Here is a 20,164-nt window from a genome sequence, read left to right on the forward strand (position 1 = left end):
AAATCCCAGGCATTTGCTACTTCATTAGAACTGAAGCATTTACTACTAATAGGCTACAAACCTGAGGTCACTGGGTTTGTGCCTTAGCAGAGCTAATAGATGCTGTCAGGTCTGGGAGTGCAGGTTTGCTGCCCAGGCTGAGCTGCCACTGACAGCACAAGGCTGGGCTGCCTCCAGTCCTGCTCCACAGTGTGCTGCTGAGTCACTGGGTGACCCTGTGTCACCCTCTTCCCTTGGCACACGCTGCCTGCAAAGGAGGAGCACCAGCAATGACCTGCTCCCTTGTTTCTGGTGAGGAGTTCACTGAAGCTGCAGATTCAGTGTAAATGATTTAGTTTGTTTCTTCCTTTATCAATCTTACAATAGGCACAGTGTGTCGATAATATGAAAGAAATTGGGGTATATGTGTTAAGGGACAGAGGAGAGAGCTGGGATGGAGGGTTGACAACTTGTCTGAAGGCAGGATGTCAAAAGACCTTAACTTTGGATTGTAGAGCATATTCCAGTTGACCTTGCAACACTGATTCAAAATTAAGAGGCCTCTGTTTAGAAAGGAAAAAGAGTAATAGGAAAAACTGGTACTGATATTTAAAAATTAAATTTCTTCCAGGCTAATGTTACTTTTCACCTTTAATATGGCTTCTTGTATGAATACATGGCAGTTCTTACAAATATATGTATAGAAATAGAGATAGTGGCATTATGGTGGACTATCTCTGTAATGGGCTTTTGACATCATACCTCCCCTCTCATGACAAATAATTTTATGCCATTCTGTACATATTAGATTTACAGATATTTGATCTGTTTATATACTGATCTGTCTTTTTTTGAGCTAACTTCCCAAAAATTATTGGGTTGCAAGTGTTTGCATGCAGACCAGCCCCTAAAGCCAGGAATTTGTCTAAAATGAATGAAAAATATTAAAAGCAAGACTATGATCCTGTAAGATCTTTTTAACATGTAAAGCAAAAGCTTATACTTTTCCAATTTTTCACATATCAAATTCCAGCTGGCAAAGATCCTTGGCACAGCACTTGGATTCAATTTGGCTTTCATTTGGGTTGAAATTTTAAATGTACTGATTTCAAATCTTCCCTTATTGAAAAACATATTTTAAGATTTCTTGTAGCTCTAAGGATCTGATTTATAAAGGGAAGGACTGCCACAGAGCTGCAAAAAGAGTTTTGTGGCTAGTTTGTCAAAACCTCTGAAAAATGAACACATACCATGAAGTATCACTGTTGTGACACAGCACAGATTTTTTGAAGTACACAAGGAAATTAAAAGTCAGCATTATTACTTATAGCAATGGTCAGATTTGGCAATTTTCAAACCCATTACAAATGCCAATGTGAAAATTTGTTAATTTTTAATTAATCATGTTAAAGTTAAGTTTTGTAATTGAATAGCATTTGCATTAGAGCTTTTCAATTAAGATACAGGAAACAGATTTCAGATTGTTTAGAAATCTGAATCCAGTTGGATGTTAGGAATCCAGTTGTTTCTTTATGGGGCCAGTGTAAGTATTTGCTTGTACTCATATAAATGTAATGCATATTTATATATTGCATGAACTGCTGAGGCAAAACAGTAAATAAAAAAGCTTTATGTGAGAGAAGCTAAAAGGCCTGAAAAGCCTAGTAAATCTTGCATTCAACTTACATTTTATAGATACTAGGCCCTGTGGACTGCCATTGGGAAAATGGGAGTTCTTTTTGGAGGGTGAAACCTTTGCTTTCCCATTGTGTGAAAGACTTTGGGCATGCAAATACATGGAGTTGTTTAGCAGTGACAGATGTATAAGGAATCCTTGTTCTTTAAAACTGAAAAATCTCTAGTGTCTAAATTATTGAAGAAGAGAGTGAATTGGTGATCTTTCATCACTTTGATAAGGCAGCACTGGACACTGTGTGTGGGAAGAGAAATGGTGTTTTAAACCTTCATTGCATCAGCCTATGCCTGTGAGTAAGCTGGATAACAGCAAGACAAAATAACTCTAGTTGCTGGGTAAGTTCAGAGGACAAAAATAGTTACTCAGCAGCTTGAATCTGATCTGGAAGCAAATCATTGCCAATGAGCACAAAGCAGAGCAATGGCACAATTTAATTCTTGTCCCATTCCAGTGGGGAGGCTACAGAGCTGGACTCCCTGCTGGTGTAGCACAACCAGACAGAGCAAGAGGTGTGAAGCCAAGGGGTGAGAATTAGAACTGTTTCTGAAGCCTATGCATGGCTGGAAATTCTCTCTGGATCTGTTCATCAGTCTGAAAAGACTAAAGACAGTGTGCTGAAGAGCATTATTTTGCTCTTAAAAGTTCTTAAAACTCACTGGTGTTTAAGACTGTATAAAGAAAAGACCATTCCTGCAAGTTTCTTAATGCACTTGACACTGCTCCTAGTGAAGTGTTAGACCCCCCACTTTTATACATTGTAAGGTGATGCTTTATGGATGATTATATAAAACTTTGGTGTTCCCATCTCTGTTGCATTTGTAGAAATCCTATGATAACATAAAAATTAATGTTAATGTAAAAGAATAGTCTATTTTGTAATGTCTGAGTAGCCTAAGACCACTTTTCTCTTTGGAACCTGTCTAGAAGTTTATTTTGTGTGAGAAAAATGGTCTTGGATGGGAGAGCCTCCAGGGAGAAGATTGGCTCCTGTGACAGTCCTGGGAACAAAAAGAGCCCACAAACATTTTTAAACAGGCTCAGAGGTGTCTCCAGTCTTACCCTTCAGCAAAGAAATCTGTGTTGGGAAAAAATTTTATGTTGACCAATTGTTTTTTCTTTTTTTTTTTTTAAAGGTATAAAAAGACTGGTTGTTAGTGTTAGTGAGGCTGTGTAGTCTCTGGCCATGCCCATTGAAAGCCCATTGAATCTGTTTTTTAAAAGCTTTAGTGCATTTGATATTTAATAAATACAGAATGTCATTCATTACTTTATTAGTTAATTATTGGTAGACTTAAAGGACATAATTTCACATGGAAAGCTTTTCCTCCAATTGCTACTTCATCCCATTCATCCTAATTACTGAACAAGTTTTTGTATGACTATTGCACATAAGCACTATGTAACAGATTTGCCTTATTCTGCATGCAAAAGCAACCCTGTCCTGCACTTTGCACACTGTGTTTGTCAAATAAAATCTTGTAAGCATTGTAATTAGCTTACTTTCCAAATGTGTTTTATGGTTTTAAATCAACCATAGAAGCAAGTCACACTCAGAGTCTTCTGAAATATGTGCTCAAGAATTCCTACTGCCCCCTACTTCAGAGAGTAAGAAAAAGAATAGGAAGATTTTTCTTTGCATTGACAATCCAATTAAAACAGCAAGGTGTCAGGAATGATACCAATTCCTCTGAAAGCAGTGGTTCAGTCATTGGTAGGCTTTCCAGCTGGGAGTTGTAATCTGCAGCAAGGCGAAAAGCAGAACATGGAAACAAATTTGAATTAGTGACCTAATTTTGGTAGTCTGCCATTGCTGACAGAAGTTCAAATGATCTCAAATGGTTCCTAATTATGGGGATGCCAAAACAGAAAGATGTAACATAAAGGAGGCAGGGAAATGAATGACTACTTGTATATCTGTCATTGCTTCTAGTATCCAAATGAAAGTTCTGTGTTTTGTATTTTGAAATAAAAACAAAAGTTTAAAACAGTATTCCCTAGTAGTAGTGAAAGAATTATTTGTAGCCAAAAACTTGCTGCTTATTATATCTTTGATTTCTGCTATATCAATGTCAAAGTTGATACTAAAAATAAGAAGTAGGAGAAAGTTTCTGAAGTCTTTTTGTGTTTAAGTTTGTTCACTCTGTAAAGAATGGGGATTGTGTTGCACATTTTTCAAAGTGTGTGTTGCTCAGGATATGTAGAGTGGTTTATAAAGGTCATGCCATAGTATTTTCCTGCTGAAAAGTCTTTGTGTTGAAAGGAGATGACTCTGTGGCATGATCTGTGCTATTTCTTCCTTGGGCCATGATGCATTCACATTGAAGCCTCCCTTTAGATTGCTTTTGATTTCAGGGGATTGTTTCAAATACTTCATTTTTTTCTTCTGTTTTTTTGCCCTATTTTTTTTTTTTCTTCCAATCTTCTTTTGGTGCAGCTACAGCAGAAGACAGCATATTTCTGGTTGTAATACTGTGTATTAGGCAGAGAGTGAATGGGTAAAGGAGAGAGCAAGTGATGTATATTGGGCATAGGTGTTTGTTGCTGGCGAGTTCTGGCTGTCAAAATGTTAAGTCTCATTCATGAAGGGCTGCATCTGTGCCAGTTATTTTTGTGTAAATAAAGTTTTTGCTCTGTTGGAAATCCCAGAGAATCTGGTACCAAAGTAAGTATCACAGTCCTAGAAACCCAAGAGCAGGGGCAGAAAGGGGAAGATGCAGTCTCATTGTGTATTTTGTATGCCTGACAAATAGATCTCTTAAAAAGTTGTAAATCTAATATTGTGTAAAGTTGTGAAATTAATATTATGCATAGAAAGCTTTAGGGTTGAATACAAGGAACCATAGTAAAATGCCATAGATTTTTTGAAAAAAAGCCCACTTTTTTAATCCCTGAACATTTGGTTGTGTGAAAGAAGCCCTTCCCCCTGCTCCTCTAGTTTTCAATTAGAATAACTTCTGACAGAAAGTCAGTGGTAATGTACATATTCTCATTTGCCAACTGAAATTTATAGCAAGTACTTCAGGGAACTCACAGATATGTTCAGCACTGTTTTCCCAAAGAAACTGCCTTTTATTTGGGTCAGTCTTGTTTTATGCTTAGTCATTTTAAAGCCAAGAAGCCTTGTTTTCTAAAGTCTGCAAAATGTGGATCAGCTGTACAAAGACATAGGGAGGGCTTCCAAAACATTCAGGGAAACTGTTTTTCTGTTACCATATGCCAAGGATGATTGCTCTTTTTTTTCCTGGGGATTATAGTTGGACCCTGGCTGTTTCTATTTGAGGTGTGTTGAACAGAAGGAAGGTTTTGTACCACTCTTCTGCAGAAAAAGGTGTTCTTTTGAGATCCCCACCCCTTTATATCCACAGACCCTGCCTATGTGGACTGTACATGACATTTCCCCAGTTGTCAGAGGAATTGTCCTCAGCTTTTCTTCTTTCCAAGAAGAAATCTAAACTAGCTGTCCACCTTAGCAGTTATTTTTCAGAACTTCTGTAAGTAATGCACTCTGTTTAAGAGTTAAAATGGACTAAGATGTCCCATGTGAACACTCCCAAGTACTTTGCCTGGGAATCTCAAGGAGAGGATGGGGCTGGCATCAGTATTTACTCTCTTACCTTTAAATCTGTCTTGCCTGACATGATGGAGGTAAAAGTGTGAGAAACAGAGCTTTCATCATAGATTCTATGTGTTGCAGTTTGTGATTAAAAAGCCTGAACAATCGACCTTAAGTACCTTCCATTCTTTCCTTACAATTTGGGAAATGTTGACAAATGTTGCTAGTTATTTCCATGTAAACAGAGAAAATCCTTCATTTTTATAACAATGTATTTTGTCTAGAGAGCCATTATATGATAAAGAACTTAACTGAATCAACTTTCTTTATTTAGCATGTGCTGCCATAACTACAGGATATGAACATATTGGTGACTTCACTGCACTGAGTGAAATTAGCAATGTATCAAACATCAGCTCATTTGTCAAATTATTTATATAATATTTTTGGCTCTTTGAAGTGCTTTTGGTGTGTGTGGTATATTCTGGATGAATATGAACAGCTGTAGTTTATGCTCTGTTTGTTTGTAGATTAACAGATATATTTCCACAGTAATAGCTTCCCCTCTTCCTCTCCACCATTAGAAATAGATTTAGCTTAGCAGTTGCTGGAAATGAGAAATTAAGTATCCAATTATTTTAAGTTATTTTTGTATTACCATATCTTTTAAGAAGCTGTAGGAAGATTACTGAAGGATTATTAGGCTATAGTTTTCCAGTGGTTGCTGGTAATTCGTTGTGAATAGCACTCTAACAACTTGTACTGACTGGCATCATTAAATGTTTCAAATTTGCCCCAGTTTTTGCAAGACTTATTGCGAATTAATCTTTTTTAATACCACTCATATGCTATGCTACTGAAACATTCACTTTCAGAAGCAAATATTGTCACATCACTAAACTACTTCTTTTTCTTTGCTCTTATTCCTGTAACTTACACGTTTTCTGGATCTGTTTCATTCTTCTCTCAAAACTTTTGTAAACACTATTCTTGTTATATAGTGAGGCCAGTTGGCCAAAAATAAAAAAGATATTTTTGATTTACAAGTTTACTAGAGAATTAGAAAAACTATTAATCTTAACAAGAAGCTTTTTAGGATGAAATAACTTACTTTTTAGAAGAATTGATATTACAGAATTAGTAAATATGCTAAAAGATAAATGCATTTTTCAATGAAGACAAATTACCTAGATAACTTTGGAATTTGGAAGTGTGGAGTTTTTTGGGTTTTTTTCCCTTTTGAATTTTGTGGGTATTGGCCTGTTTTTTAATCATCTTATTGGCCTGATTGCTGTCTACTTGTCTTTTACAACAAGTAAATTCTTGCTTTGTCTTAGGTGTTTCTATATTGCATGTTAATATGGGAAAAATCTTCTCTTTCCCTTTTATTCAGATATATTCAGATTGCTAACTGAAGGCCAGAAGAAAGCAGCAAAAATTTTCATGTGGAGTAACAATATTGGAATATTTAAGAATAGCTCAATTAAAAAGGATGCTGAAGATAGGGCGAAGTGAAACATATCTGACATCATAAAAAATAGAGGCACTTGGCCTGAGGAGCTTTGGTACTATATAAATAAATTGAATTCCTCTTTTCCAGTGTTTTGTGCTACTTAAATATGCCAGCTAAGCTGTTTCAGCACTTTGATCTTCTGCCATGATCTGGCCCTAGCTGTACTTTCATCCTTTTCAGAAGTATTCTGTCACAGCAGTGAATTTGGCCCTAAGGAAATGAGTATGCAGATTTCCTTTCTCCATTAAATACTACCTAGATGCCTGTCTTTATTGAACAAATAAGCTTGTAAATTCCCTGAGGATTTAGGTTTTAAGCCACTAATGACAGAATACATGGTCTCACCTTAAACAAGGTGAGAAATGCAGTATTTCCCAGCAAGACAAGTGATTTAGAAATTATGTTTTTAGGACTGGTACCGTTGGATGCAATCCTGATTTATTTTATGTGAAATACAGTTTTTTGTGAAGATGTGGACATTGTACATGGTAGTTGTTATATCCATCATGTTTCAGCACTGTTCATATATGGAATTCTGTCTGGCTTCCAACTCTCTTGCCCAAAAGGCAAAGAGTTTGACCTCTTCTGTGTTGTGTGTGCCAGCCCTCTGCTTTGGAGACCCCCTTATGACCATGTCTGCTTTGGAGACATTGCTGAAATCTGTTTGGCTTTTTCAATTCACTTGTCCTCAATCTGTAAAGCAAGGAGTATACCAAGAGAAGATTAGCACTGAGATGACTTTCTTGTTTTTTACTCTGCAGTGAAAGGTGCAGTTAAAGGTGTTTAGGGACTCTAGGAAAACTGAGGTAGATGATACTCATTATGAAGTTTGAATTGCTTTCACTCATTAACCTTTCACAGTGATATTTTTCATTAAGATATTCCCATAACAGTAATTTTATTTCTGTGAATTTTTCTGTGCATGAGAAATATCAATTCAAATTAACACACAGTGAACGTAAATAAAGACTAAAATGGTTCTGTTATTTCCACTTGTGATCAAAATACATTGAAGTATTATAAAGAAATATGAAGTAAGACAATATCAAGGCCCTGTCCATTGTCTTTTGATTGTTTTCAGAAAGGAAATTGTGGTCTATGACTTCAAGAACAGAATTTAAGTTTTTCTAAAATTTAGTCTTGTCCTCCTTTCAATATGACACGTGATAACTTCCTTACGTTGGTACACTTTTGGTATTTATAAAGATTCATGATAGTGGACAATCTGTGTGTGACAATTTATAGGTGACCACCATGGCAGTTTAGGTATCCCAAAACCCAGTAACTTGGGTTGAAATGGAATACAAATTTAGTGTTAGCTAGGCAGAGGTAACAGTCTGGATTGATCTGAGCTTAGCAGCTTCCATCCTGCTTTCACTGAGGAGCACCTAGCAAAGGCTACCATTCCATATGTGTTATTAATGGAAAGAAGATGCCACACTTGTAATTTTATATGATACCTTATTCTGCTGCATTTTGTTACCCTGTGTAAATAAATTCCTGTTGCATTGCTACCATCAAACTGTTATTGAAGTCTGATCTGCATTAAATCTCTTTTATTTTGTTTAACAGATGATGTCACTAATATTGCTCAGGAAGCCCTCCTTGCTGATGAAAAGGAGAACATTCCAACAGGACTAGGAGCTGTGGTGTGGAAAGTCCCAGAACAAACATAGCTTGTGACTTAGCTACCAGTGCTACTCAGTCTTCACCTCTTAAAATTAAAATCAAACACAACTGCCTCAGAAACCTGTGGACAAGGGAAAGGTACTGTGCATTGCCAGCATGTTGGTTGGCTAAGAAGAGAATAAATCTGCCATGCAGATATGATGCTATAATTTTATTAGAGACAATATAGTTTGAAGCTTCAAATTTGAAATTCTTTTTGTACTGAGAGAGACTTTTAAACACAACCAGATTTCGCAGGCAATAAAACCAAATCTATATGAAGCTTTTGTCTTTTTGTGAGGTGCTTTTGTTTTCTTTATAGAGTCACTTTCTGGATTCACTGAACAGAATCTTGATATAAACATTTTCTGACTTGTGATTTCTTTTTCTTATTAATTTTTTAAATTGTTGCCTCACCACCACCACTGCCCATGGCATATAAGATGTGCAGTACAGAAGGGTGCTTAGTGTCTCATATGAATCATATGCTGGCTGACTTGACCAGTGTGTTACCTCAGCTAAATCTGTCACTATTAGTAAAGAAGAAGGATTTTAGTTGCTTTGGTGTCAGTCCAGAAACCTAAACTCCTTTGTCAGACTTTCCCAACCTTCTGTTGACTTTAATGTTTATAATGTGTAGGTGTATGGGTATTCATCAGGCAGTTACATATGCTGTGCATAAACCCCAATATAACATTTTGTTTACTTCAAGGATCATCTTGAAATTACCTGTTTCTCTATTAGAGAAGTATGGTAAGGATGACAGTTTAACCCCATGCCTAATTTTTGGTATTTTCATCTTGTGGTAGTCCTGCAGTGATGACAGAGTTATTAGGCTTAGGAATACTAGGAAATAGTAAACACCCACTCTGTGTAACTGTTCTTTCTGCAGCAAAATGCTGTTGATCCCTAGAAACGACATTTTTATCTAGAAAGATCTTGAGCATACAATTGAGTTTCCCAGAAAACTGTAGTACAGAAAGAAAAGCAAAGCAGCAGTAACCCCAGAAGTATTCTTTCCCAATAGCTATTTTGTGGTTTGCATATTGAAATTTTTACCTCTTTGCTACTCACAAACTTTACTTGATTTGAAATATATCTTGTAATATTTAATATAGTACGCAATGAACACTTCTTTCTCTGAATAGAAAAGTATGACACTAAATAAGGCAAGTGCTAAGGGAACTGACAGCTGTAGAATGCATGATCATTAATAAAAAAGTCATGAAGAAGGAAAGAATTAAGTAAAAAACGCAGGATATAGAATAATATAATAGGGCCCATCTGTTTTCTATGACTCAAACACAACTACTAGTTCATTGTAGTATCTTTAACACTCCACAGAATTTCATTATAATATAGTCATTAGAAAGAAACAAGGAGTGAAAAAGTCTATTTAAAATAATTTAATATTTGGTAATGTAATGATCTTTCACTATAGAGAATAATTATTTTAATTTGTAATTTCTAATTTGAAACTAAATTTGTTTTGAGGGAAACAGATAAATTGATGTGACTACTTAATTCTCTCTGCTGTACCTGGGAGAACAGTTCATCCTTTTCTTCTGACTGAATTTAACACTTAATGGTAAATGCATCAGGAACTTCAATCATAGATTTAGCTAAAAAGATAATCTCCTTATCTATTTAATAATAGCAGAAAGTAAATGATGCTGATTTTGGAAAGAATTAAAATGCTGAACTCTAAGCCCAGCTGGTGGCTATTACCACTTGTCTTTCTGCAAGGGTAAACATATTTTAATTTTTAAATTTCAGAAGGATGCTATTTCAAGATTATTATCCCCCTGTTGTCCTTTACACTGCTCTGTTTCTGTACATCAAAACAGTAGAACAGAGATTAAAAAATTGATTTAGACTTAATAGTTTGTTTAGCTGACTGCATAATAAAGATGAAGTGATCCAGTAATGAGTCTTCAACAGCCAGTGTATTTTGGAAAGGGATTTTGTCATGTGCCAATTATCTGTATCTATCCTAATAGTCAGAACTAGCTTATGAAAATCAAAGCATTGGGTTTTCATCTTCTGGATTGCTTGTGCGCATTTTCCCCAGTGCTACAGGAAAAAATCTTGCTATCTGGTCCCTGTTTTTCTTTTTCATTAGTCATATTTCTTCCGTATCAATGTCTTGTTATTTGTCTAGACTACTCCTGATCTCTTCCAACAGTCTCCTCAGACTGGAAGTGCAAACACAAGCATTCATGCAGGAATGGTGCTGCTATATCATGCAGCTGTGAGCTGGCACTTTGCTTTAGAGAATGACTGGCTGCTTCTGTGAAAATTTAGGATTACTGCAGCAATAGGGCCAGGCACATTTTTTTAAATGGCACGTTCTTTCTTTTGCTAACTGATAATGAAATCTATCCAAGATTGATTTTTTCCTCCTTTCTCTGAATGCTGAAAATTAAATTGAAATAAACTCTATATTCTCTCATATTTCCATTTTTCTTAATATCCTTTGAACAAACAATCTGTGCTGGTTAATCCTCTATACAAATATTACTTATGTTCACTGCTTTGTGATTACAGATCCATTATTTTCCAAACACAGAAAACAAGTACTATAACATGCTTGTGTCTAAAGAGTTTTCCTTACTTGCAGATGTAACGAGGCAGTGCATTTGGGTGGCTGGTGGCTGTGCAGCTGCTGGCAGAATTCCCACACGTTTTTCCATTAGATAAGTCTGTGGTTGGTAATGGTCATGTTGAGATAAGTGACGTTGCACTTAGTTATCACAAAGTAATCTGAGTGTTTGCAAGAGGTCTTAAAAACAAAACTAAACAAACTTTTTGGAAACCATGGAAAGGGGTCTCAAATGTATCAGACTTGCTGTCCAGTATTAAAGCACAGCAGATCTTCAGTCTAAAGCTCCCTGTATGTTCATAAATGAGTATGAATGGGAGAAAAAGGTATGGACTGTGAGAAACTTGTAGCCTATGTGTTGTGCATTCAATAAATGGTAATGAGAGGCCATAAACTTGGCAGTCCTGTGAATTCCTTAGGATATACTTGTTTTGCAGTACTTGGTGCTTTTTCTTGATAAATAGGCTCTCTCTCGTTTATGGTTGTCTTTCTAGCTTTTTGTTTATTTTTCTCAGCTCTTTGATTCAATTTATTTGTAATGTCAATAGCTGCAAATGGTGTTTTGAATATTAAATAGCTTTGCTAATGGGATTTTATTATGGCAATATATGTATGCATGTGGGCAAAATCCTGTTTTATGCATAGCATTGTGCAGAAGTTGATTTCTAGGAGAAAAATTTTGAAGGACACTAATTTTAATCTCAGCACCTTCAATTTACCCTTTCTGAAGGAAATCCATCCTGTGCACATCTGCATATAGTATATTTCTACAGGTGTGCTGGATGTTATTACAACACAAGACAAAACTGTGAGATTTTGTAGTAGAAGGGAGGCAAAGAACATTTAGGCATTTCAATTAATTTGCAGCAATCAGTGTAATGCACAATCTGGGTCAGTGAAAGGAAACATAACCTTGTTATTTACTGGTGAAGACTTGCAAATCTCAAAGCAAATATCTAGTAATTTTCTATTCTTAATCCCTTACAAGATTCGGGAAGTGTTAGTGAAGATCTTTCTGATGTTTCCAGATGTCTCTACTACAAAAAAATTAATAAATAGTGTGTGTTTTTCCTGTAGCCATTTGAATCTATATGCCCTGGAAGGGGAATGAGCATAGTTTCACCTAAGACCTTTCAGTTTTCATATTGTTCACTGAAACAGGCAGCATTTCAGCATTTCCTCTTTCATGTATGAGGGCAATATACACAGGTTACAGCCAAGTCTTCACTGACATGAAGCTTTCAGTTTTGCTAATACAGGTTTGCTATGTAAGAGGTGAAAAATTACAGTGTTACTGCCATAGCTATGCTAGCCTTAACCTTAAAGGAAAATCTTATTCACACTTTTACCTAAAGTTTGGGGAGATGGTGCAGAAAGAATAGTTCTTGGCAAATACCTATTTCCATATTTTTCTACTGAGCCTTCATTAAAACTAAGTTTGTCTGTAAAGTTACTGCCAGCACCTTAAATTTGAGGTTTCTCTCTGCCACCTCTTTTAGGGGATGAGGTGGGAAAAGGAACAAAACTGAACACCAAGATCAGTTAACAGCAGAAATTATATGAACATATTTTTACACAACTGGATTCATAGATAGGATTGCAACTGTGTCAAATTTACATGATAGTACAAATTGAATAAAAATTTTTGTCCATGGTCACAGATGATTTCCAGCCATTTAAACCTTCCAGAGAATAGCCTTCTTTGCAGGCACCATGGCAAGAAGGAGGTTGTGTTCTGAAGCAGTGAAGCATAAACATTTTTCATTTAACCATTGGGACTTTTGTAAGCTTTGTATGACATATTTTGGCCTCAGCTTTCTGCAAAACACTGTACCATCTTCACAGTTTGCTCTCTGAAACAGTATAGTGAAATGAAGTCTTGCTTTCTCAGTGAAGGAGAGATGTTACATAGGTAAAGAGACATAGGATGTTTACTTTGGAGTGAATAACAAATCACTTTTTAATCCCCCCAAATGTCCAAATCAGCTTGACTATGACAGCACTCAGCAGTTTAGGATGCACTGCTAGCAATGCTGTGCCCCCATAAATTGAATACTCCCATAAGTTGCATGCATAATTTGCATACTAAAGCATGCAAAGTTGCATGTGCAAGTTGTCTGGTTCTGTCTAACACCGTCCCAAATTTAGGAAGCTTTTAGGAAGCTCATTTCCATATATATATATATATGTGTATATATATGTATATATATATACACACACATATATGTATGTGTGTGTGCACATTGATTAATTTCTGAGCTTCAGAATACTTTGGGGCAGTCTAATCTGGACAACAGGAAGTGTCACAGCCTGTAGTAGTGTGTCACAGAGTATTTCTGGAGTTTTGTATTTCTATCTACTTGCCTGTTTCCCTCTTTTTAAGGTAAACCATGACTGAATGTGTCTGTTTTTTAACATTCTGAGGGACGCTATCCTTAAAATTATGATATTGATACATGTATCTGGATAAATGCATTTTCTGCAACTGTTCATGGCACTTTCAACTTTTGGTATCTTCGGAGAGCACATTTGTATTTTCTGGTGGCCAGCTTGCCAACAACATTTCCAACAAGTCTGGAATGGTTTGAATCAAATTTGCTGGCAATTACCAGAAGGGTATTTTATTTGTAGTCTTCTCACGGTGGTGAAGTGTTCTCTATTTGTGGATATTGGAAGATGGTTACACAAAGAGTTCATAGTTCACAGTTTCTCCTCTGTGCTTTTCTTGTGCTTTGTCATGTTTGTCCTGTTTAACCAGAGAGAGAAACAAAAGTTTGTCTCCAGGCTCTTGCTGTGTTAGTATCTAGCTGTGCTTTTTACTGCCTGTAGTTTGAAGCCATTGCACAGCTCCCTTTCAGAGAGCTGAGAGAGGAAGAAGCTACTGTCTGGCTGAAACACTCAGTTTAAATATTTCATCCCAGGTCGATGCCATTGCATCAGCCAGTTACCAAAGTGACTTAAACTCTGTTCACTATAATGAACATTCACTCAAACACCAGTATTTGAAATATCTTAGCTGTCTGATTATCAGAGCACTGCTGTGAGAAAGTTAACAGATCTCCCGAGGGAATTGCAGTTTTGTGGGATACTAAATTTGATGATTCCTGCCAAAAAATATCTACAGATTCTTTCGAGGTCTCTTGAGATTAATTTCTTATTACATGTATCTAATCTCTTGTTTCATAAATTGTCCTCAGTATACATTTCTGGTCTTTCTGCAAGTGTAATGCCTACTTTACTGAGAGATTAAGTGATTTGGTAGAGAAAATACAAGGCATCTGTGACGAAACTGCAGGTGGAACCAAAATCCATCAAGCCTCAGCCTGTATGTTGCCAATAAGATAATTATTTTCCAGTTAGATTTGAAATTAGATTTGCATGTGGGATTCAAGAGCATTGAAGTTGAGCAGGAGTCCTGAAGGCTGAGGTCCTAAATTCTTGAGCACAGGTGGATACCTTTCTGGGAATTCTGTAACTCTTCAAAATTTAAGCAACAGCATTGCCAGTTCTGTAGTCTATATCCTTACTTTGATCTCAGGAGCTAAAAACTTGGCTTTAAAAGTGGACTATGATGTGAAGATAGGCAGCATGTTCTTTTGTCAATCTTCCTATGTTACTGGCCTAGGCTGATATCTTCATTTTGACTATGAGTTCTGATTTTGATGAGAACTTATGTGGAAGTTGAGCCACCCCTTGGTAGGTGAAGAAGTTCTGTAATTCTTTTTTTGTGTTGACTGATGTGCTCATGCTGCTCTGCACAGTTTCTTCTGTGTGTGATTGTTCCATGCTGGAGCAGTGAGGGGAGGATGTGAGCTGCCTGGCACAGCATGAGGAGACTTACAGACTTAATCAAGGCAGTCAACAGCACAGAATAATTATTGAGATCTGAGACAGTGGAATGAAATCATGTCCCCTCTGTTTGCTTCACTATTCAACTGGTAACTAATATCACAGCCAGAAGCACCTTTTCTCCTCTTTATACCTGCCTGACCTCTCAAGTCTCTCCTATTGATTTATAAAATTATAAATATTCAAGATGCAATGAAGTGTTAGACAACCTCAGGTTTTCTCTTGTTGAGGTTCTTCCCCTCTCCTGAGTCATCAAATTGGGAATCTGAACCTCTCCCACCAAACCTTTCAGATGCCATGTGCATTTTCCCCAGCACCCTGAAGCACTATGGCTGTGTAACAGAGCTGAGCTGTGAAGGTTGTGGAGGGTGGGTTTGTTTTACCATTTTTAGTCACATTTGAACTTTGTCTGTCTGTGCTAGTGTCTCTTTTATTTTATGTGTTTGTAGCATTTTGTCTTCTAATAGGGCTAATAGAGTGATTTTAATGATTAATGATTTGATAAATCTTAAAACAGTGCTATAAGTGAGCCTGGATAAATATTAAAAATGTACACTCATTGAAGCCATTGAATATTTTTCATGTACTTAAAATAAAAAAGTCCTGGAACTAAGCTCATAGCTTTCTGAGAAGAGATTCAGGTTGAGTTTTCAGAACTCCTAGTGTATAAAAGTGTTATGCAGGGCAGAAGGGAGGTGCAGGATCCCTTCCCTTTCTTGTGCCATGTCCTCTTTGACTCAGAAATTCCTTTTTACTTGTGATAATTCCTTTTAAACTGAGAGCTAGTTTTTTGGAGGATTTATTTGAAGGGCTGGTCATGTTCTTTCACTAGAATGAAGCTATGAATGTGCTGGATGCTATCCAGCCATATGGAGTACGACCAATCAAAAATAAAAATTCAATGTCATGTGGGTATTACTAGCAGGTACACACAGATATGTGCGTCTACATAAGATCTAAATGAGTTAGATTTTTTTTTTTTTTTTTTTTTTTTTTGGTATGCAGTGACTTGAATACATATTTTTGTTGCATGTGTTTTAACAGATGCACACGTCACAGGCAACCAATTCATTGAAGAAAAAATGAATACATTGGTGAAATTCATTTAGGAACTTGCCAAGTTCGTTCTGTTAACTGCTGTCTAAGGACCTGGAAGGCAGTGATTCATGGTGGGAAGTTAAAATCTGGGTATTCATTCCTGAGGGCATTGAGAATTTTCTGGAAGACTGTGGAGTGACAGAATCACAGAACACCTTTACTGAGGTGCCATTGAAAAAATATGGAAGCAATTACTAACCTGGACAGAGGAGCTGACTGCTTTACAGATCCTGTGTTCATCCACAGGATGTCACCTGCTGTGGAAATCTGAGGAGTGTCATAAAAGCCTAACTCATGATACACTGTATGAGTACACTACCAAGGAAAGCTCTGTTCCACATGGCTCTGCAGGGTTGTAACTTTGAGGTCTTCTGGCAAAAAAACAATGAAAAAATGCTTATAGTTTCTTGGAGATTGCTTTCTATATAGTTTGGCCCTATGTGGTATATTCTTATTAAAGCAGGAATGACTCGGGACTTTAAGCTGTGAATCTGAAAAAATGAATGTGGGCTGTTAGCTCACAATAAAGATGTTTTATCCATCAAAAAATCAAGTGACATTTACAAAGTGTTCCACTGCAAGGAAACTGTATTTCCCTAAGCAGGCTGTGATTGAAAACAACCCTCAAAGGTTCTACGGTTACAGAAATAGATCTGTCTTTGTAGGTAGCTAACAAAGGGGTATCAGAAAGGTGAGCAGTTTACAATATACTTAGAAAACTGTACTGATAATTTGTGTTTGGATTTATTGGTGGGAAGAGTATTATTTTACAGCCCTGTAGAGGTTCTTCTGCTTTTATCCATTCAGTCATGTTTTATTACATAGAACTGAGAATTGAAGCAGGAAATGTAGGTCACCTGAACCTTGTGAGAAATGTGCCTTGGGCACTGGCAGCTATGAATGTTGTATTTCCCACACAGTCACTGGTTGATTATCACTGTTTTTTTCTAAACTATAACATAGGTGAACTGTAAGTTACTTCTAAAGTTAGCATTGTGCATGTGTCCACTGTATTTGCAATTGTCAGATGCTATGGTAATGAAACTTATTTTAAACTTACTGAATGTACAGAATTGTGCTATACTGAGAATGTACTTAAAATTCATGTTCACAAGCAGAGTGAGGGTTATGGGTAGACTGCAGTAGGCTCTGCAGAATTATAAGAGATAGGGTGAAATTAAAAAAAGCTAAAGTAGAATGGTGCATTGTTTATGTGGAGGTGCAGTGTCTAGATGGAGAAGCTTTATTATTTTCCTCCAGTACCTGAGTTACAGCTTGGTTTTTCAGCTGATTCATTGGCAATTTCCAAAAATTGTGCTGCAGCTGAATAATGCTGTTGAAGTCTGAAATAAGGCTGGAATGCAGAATTTTGGTTGATATAATTCAGTAATTTTTCTGTGTTACCATGTTATCTATATTTATTACTTGATTTTATGGGTTTACTTACTTTTCCTGTTGATTACTGTTTGTTACTGAAAGACTCACTCTAAAGATAAAACCCTCCCTGTGTTTTTGTGTATTTCATACAGGGTCATATTTAAAAACCTGTATTTCTTTAAATTGACTTACTTTTCAATAGAAAGTATTGGATTCCTTTTTTCCCTACCCTTATGTAAGCAAAATTCTTTGAAGCTACACTTTCATGCTTCTGCAGAAGCTGATTATGTCTTTTTTTTTTCCATTAAGTTTTATTGATATTTATCATCTAGAATCATGATGTAGTAATTAATTATGTAGTTAGAGGTCTTATTTGAAAAAATGAAGGAAGACATTGAAGTAGTTATAAAAAGCATCCTTTAAATCTGCTAAGCAAATAGAGGAGAAATTGAAAGTTAGGACATTGTTCAGCTGATTGGTTTTCTAGTATGTTAAGAATTTAATGGATTTCCCAAAACATCTGTAAGAGAAATCATGTTAAATATTTTGATCTTTTGCACACCAATTCCCCAAGCTATTGAATAGTTGATTCAGATCCAATCAAGTTTATTTGTTGTTTTTCTTCAATGACAATTGCCCCTATACCTATCAAGTAAAGTGAGAAACTCATTTCCAGTGAGTGTTGAAAACGTGACTTGTGATTTAGAATCCATTACTCTTTCCTATCCTTTTCCTTTCCTCTTCAGTTAAATATGTTGAAATGATTCCAAGGTTTGCAAGAAGTGTGTAGAACTCAGAGTGCAGGAAGTGGCTATTTTTAATCACAGAGTGTTTGTGGGACTGTATCCTGGTGGCATCATGAATTTGCCTCTCAGCAGACATATGGGGAGTTAATAAATAGGTTGTTGGTTGAAGTGTCTGCGTCAGTAAAATTTTGTTAGAATGGAATGTTTTTTCCTTCATTTTTTTCTCCTTGTTTACAAGTTGCTTGGTGGTTTTTGTTTGCTTTTTTTTTTTTTTTTTTTTTTTTTGTCTTGACCTTTATCTAAAAATTAAATGTGAGTAGTCAACTAGGAGGGAATCTGGTTCTGTGCCTTTCATTTGGGAATCAGGATGCAGTCTCTCATTCAGCCCTTGTGTGTCTGGGCTATGTGCATCTCTGAGTATATAGATAGGTTTTGTGTTGCCATAGTTCCTGCTTTTGAAATAGGTAGGCTGGAAGATGTATCTGGGGAAGAGTAAAAATTGATTTTTTTTTTTGTATTTCCACCAATGCAATTTGACAGGTGGTTGTTTCTTGCCTTGGGTTTTTTTGTTTTGTGGATTTTTTGGTTTGCTTTGGGTTTTGTTTGGCTTTTTGTTGTTGAGTTGTTGGTTTTAATTTTTTGGTTATTTATTTTTCTTTTGTTTTATTTTGTGGATTTAGAGAATTTATTATGTTTAGTTTGGTTGGGAGGTGATGGTTTTGCTCCCCTCCCCACTCTCCTTCTCTATAAGAAAAGAGTGATTTTCTTCAGGTTCTGGGTCTAAGCTTTTATTTTACTTGAAAAGTACAATTTTAAAATGTTGAAAATTACAGGAAAAAGGTTGAGAGCAATGCCTTGAGAGTTTTTTTAATTCTGAAGAGTACTTCAAAGAATAATGCTGAATTCTCTAGTTTTTAAGGCTAATTTGAGTATTAAATGTAATTTGAGCATTATAGAAACTCCATAGATTAATTGCATGAAATTCCTTTATTAAGAACAGCAGTTCCTCACATTTCTTATACTCACCAGAGAGTTCCTTTTTTTGATTTACTGTAAGAATATTGCTGATTTGTTTTTCTTGAATCAACTACTATGTGTAAAATCACAATAGCACTGGTGTTTATTTATTTTGTAAGGTAGGTCTGATACAAAATAAAATTAAAATGTATTTAAGTTCCTGTTTTTTTCACAGATTATATATTAAAATGCTTCATATAATGAATATAAGGAACAAATTGAATAGGATAACTTGTAGATTATATTTCAAAGGAAAAATATTTGATATTACAGTGCAAAATAACTATTTTGCTTAAGTTACTTCAGCACATAATTAGTAAAGTTCATGTTTTTTCAATTACTTTTTACAAATAAAAGAACTCAATGGGAATACTGTCAAACAAACTGAGACTTGGTGTCCTGAATTTTGTTCACTTTTCGTCTGACTTGTCATTCTAAGCAAAACATTTAACTCATCACCTGTTTACCAGTGCTTGAAGAAGAGGATTAAACTGAGGTGTTCAGTTTGTCCCTACACACCTGAGGTATTTTGGTCACTAACCCTTTAGAAAGCATGTGCTAAGGAATGCATAGGATTTTCATGCTAATAAAATTTCTAAAATAACTCCCCATTGGTAGCAGGTTGGAAGGAGCAGCTTATTGTTTGATGGCAATTTGGTAACAATTTTCTTGGAAATATAATAGTCCAGGAATGTTGTTCAGTTTTTAAGTAGGAACCTTTCTACTTTGTCAAAAATTTAATGATGAAATTATGTGAATATTTAAAAATGTGCAGGGGACATGGGTTTGGAAACTAGTTCAACCTTGATAGCATTTGTTTCACGATTTGGTTTTGTGTAGCACCAGGTTATTTTTAGGGAAGAGCAGAGAGGAAAAAAAGCAACAGATTAAACTTCTATACTAACTCATGAAGAAAACTAATTAGGGGATTTCCTAATTATTAGAAGTAGGGTTTTTTGTCTGCTATTGATATTCTTCTTGAATATTACATAAAGCTGATTTAAATAATTGAAAACTTTTTAAGCTTAGAGCATACTGAGAAATGAAAATGAAATTAAATGCCTTC

The 20,164-nt window shown here is 35.9% G+C and overlaps 1 protein-coding gene across 9 annotated transcripts in view; it reads left to right on the plus strand.

Annotated features, from left to right (window-relative positions):
• JAKMIP1 (janus kinase and microtubule interacting protein 1) overlaps positions 1 to 20,164 on the plus strand; it is a 140,685-nt gene that overhangs the window by 43,107 nt on the left and 77,414 nt on the right. For 5 of the 9 annotated variants that reach the window (XM_079306394.1, XM_079306392.1, XM_079306396.1 and 2 more), the window contains exon 1: positions 11,213 to 11,337. Coding sequence is in view for 1 of the 9 variants with exons in the window: in XM_079306395.1 (XP_079162521.1) it covers positions 11,305 to 11,337 (33 nt within the window). In the remaining 8 variants the exon portion in view is untranslated. Of the gene's footprint in view, positions 1 to 8,313; positions 8,509 to 11,184; positions 11,338 to 14,636; positions 14,708 to 20,164 lie in introns of those variants that run through there. The other 4 variants (XM_079306399.1, XM_079306400.1, XM_079306393.1 and 1 more) reach the window with 3 other exon arrangements.

Source organism: Erithacus rubecula (assembly GCF_903797595.1).
Source record: "Erithacus rubecula genome assembly, chromosome: 5".
Classification (NCBI taxonomy): Eukaryota; Metazoa; Chordata; class Aves; order Passeriformes; family Muscicapidae; genus Erithacus; species Erithacus rubecula.